This window comes from Phoxinus phoxinus (assembly GCF_949152265.1).
Source record: "Phoxinus phoxinus genome assembly, contig: scaffold_82, whole genome shotgun sequence".
Classification (NCBI taxonomy): domain Eukaryota; kingdom Metazoa; phylum Chordata; class Actinopteri; order Cypriniformes; family Leuciscidae; genus Phoxinus; species Phoxinus phoxinus.
Window position 1 is genome coordinate 57,501 of NW_027639429.1, and position 2,500 is coordinate 60,000.

General features: G+C 44.2%; 1 protein-coding gene across 1 annotated transcript in view; it reads right to left on the reverse strand.

Moving 5' to 3' along the window:
* The window catches only part of LOC306994231 (beta/gamma crystallin domain-containing protein 3), a gene marked incomplete at its 5' end in the record, with an annotated part of 36,431 nt that overhangs the window by 21,753 nt on the left and 12,178 nt on the right, over positions 1 to 2,500 (reverse strand). The window contains one exon of the mRNA XM_079639841.1: positions 998 to 1,124. Within this exon, the coding sequence (XP_079495967.1) occupies positions 998 to 1,124 (127 nt within the window). The remainder of the gene's footprint in view (positions 1 to 997; positions 1,125 to 2,500) is intronic.

Below are 2,500 nucleotides of genomic sequence, written 5' to 3' on the forward strand. Positions count from 1 at the left end.
AGAACACAGGAGAACACAGGAGAACACAGGAGAACACATGAGAACACATGAGAACACAGGAAAACACAGGAGAACACATGAGAACACAGGAGAACACAGGAGAACACATGAGAACACAGGACAACACATGAGAACACATGAGAACACATGAGAACACAGGACAACACAGGACAACACATGAGAACACATGAGAACACATGAGAACACAGGACAACACAGGACAACACGGGAGAACACAGGAGAACACATGAGAACACGGGAGAACACAGGAGAACACAGGAGAACACATGAGAACACGGGAGAACACGGGAGAACACGGGAGAACACGGGAGAACACGGGAGAACACAGGAGAACACGGGAGAACACAGGAGAACACGGGAGAACACAGGAGAACACAGGAGAACACAGGAGAACACGGGAGAACACAGGAGAACACAGGAGAACACATGAGAACACAGGAGAACACATGAGAACACAGGAGAACACAGGAGAACACAGGAGAACACATGAGAACACAGGAGAACACAGGAGAACACATGAGAACACAGGAGAACACAGGAGAACACAGGAGAACACAGGGGAACACAGGAGAACACAGGAGAACACAGGAGAACACAGGAGAACACAGGGGAACACAGGAGAACACAGGAGAACACGGGAGAACACAGGAGAACACATGAGAACACAGGAGAACACAGGAGAACACAGGAGAACACAGGAGAACACAGGGGAACACAGGAGAACACGGGAGAACACAGGAGAACACATGAGAACACATGAGAACACATGAGAACACATGAGAACACATGAGAACACAGGACAACACAGGACAACACAGGAGAACACATCTCAGACTCGCATCGGTTCAGGCGAACTCTTTCTGTGTGACTCACAGGGTGTGTATGAGTGTAATGAACACATCTCAGACTCGCATCGGTTCAGGCGTGACTCAGGGTGTGTATGAGTGTAATGAGTCTGCGGTGTATGAACATGTACCAGTGTCACTGGCCGAAGACTCCTCACACGGGACAGCAGGGAATCCCGGAGAACCGGCGTGATTCTCCCGTCCGCTTCCAGCACGGCAGACGAGCCGCTGAATCCAGGCTGATCAAACACCAACCAGCTGCACGCATTCAGAGGACACAACACACATAAACCACTGCGAGATCAACATCCGGCTGCTTTTTAACGGCTTGTTTTTAAAAGCTGCAAATTCCACATTTTAAATTACTTTTGCTAATCAAAAATGTTCAACGCTAGCACCTTGGAACCCGTTTCAGAGTGTGTGTTCTTGAGCACCAAACCCTGTGTGTGCGAATGAGCGGCCGGAACACATTCAAGTTTCTGTTTTCTGTTAGAACGGTGTCGTGTTAGTTAATAAGTTAATAACTAATGATCTTTGCAACGGAAGTGAATCAATCAAAACTAACTTTATCTGGACAATAACTGTATTCTAGATCTGCTGTAAAGCTGAACATTGTCACCGTAATCTCCTGTGATCTCTGTAAAGCTGCTGGGAAACTCTATATTGGTAAAGCGCTGTATAGATGAAGGTGACTTGACTTTTTTGCTAATTATTAATCCATAATAATTGTGTCTTTAGACGTGGTGGACTGATGAAACGCTCCTGGTCTCTAACCTCGTGGCAATGCTAGAAACATTTCAAACGACCAGTTGCTGATCAAGAAAATGACATTAAAAAGGTTGTTTTTTAATGGATTCTGCCCAGATCAAGTAATATCTAATTTCCTGCTTTCTTTGATTTTAAATATTGCTGATTACTTACAAAGCACTAAATGGTTTATCTCCGCAGTTCTTGAGCGAGCTCTTAACGCATTATAGTCCTTCACGTCTACTGCCATCTCACAACTCCGGCCAGTTAATAATACCTAGAATATCAGAATCGACTGCTGGCGGTAGATCCTTTTCCTATTTAGCACCAAAACTCTGGAACAGTCTTCCTAACATTGTCCGGGAAGCAGACACACTCTGTCAGTTCAAATCTAGATTAAAGACACATCTCTTCGGCCTAGCATACACATAACTCATTATAGACTTCTATAACTCAATGTTAGGCTGCATAGATTAGGTCAGCCGGAACTGGGAACACTTCCCGTAAATCCTGATGTACTCGTTACATCATAAGAAGAATGGCGTCTACGCATCTCCCCGTAGTGATCAAATAAAATACAATTCTGTATCAAATGTATAGGCAGGACAAGTAGTTTTAGGCTTGGTTTGTGGAGAATTACAAACATGCGCACATATATTCAAACACACATAACTATAGAGTTAATTCCTGATGCGCACGTGACCATCAGTGTTTCTCACAGGTTCAGTGTAAAGTGTGTGTAGAGAGAACGCTGTCGTCTTAGCGGCCCCTAATTTAATAACTAATGATCCTTTCGACGGAAGTGAATCAATCAAAACTAACTTTAGCTGGAAAACATTATTCAAGAACCGCTATAAAGCCAAAACAATCTGTTCCCTTAAAGTATA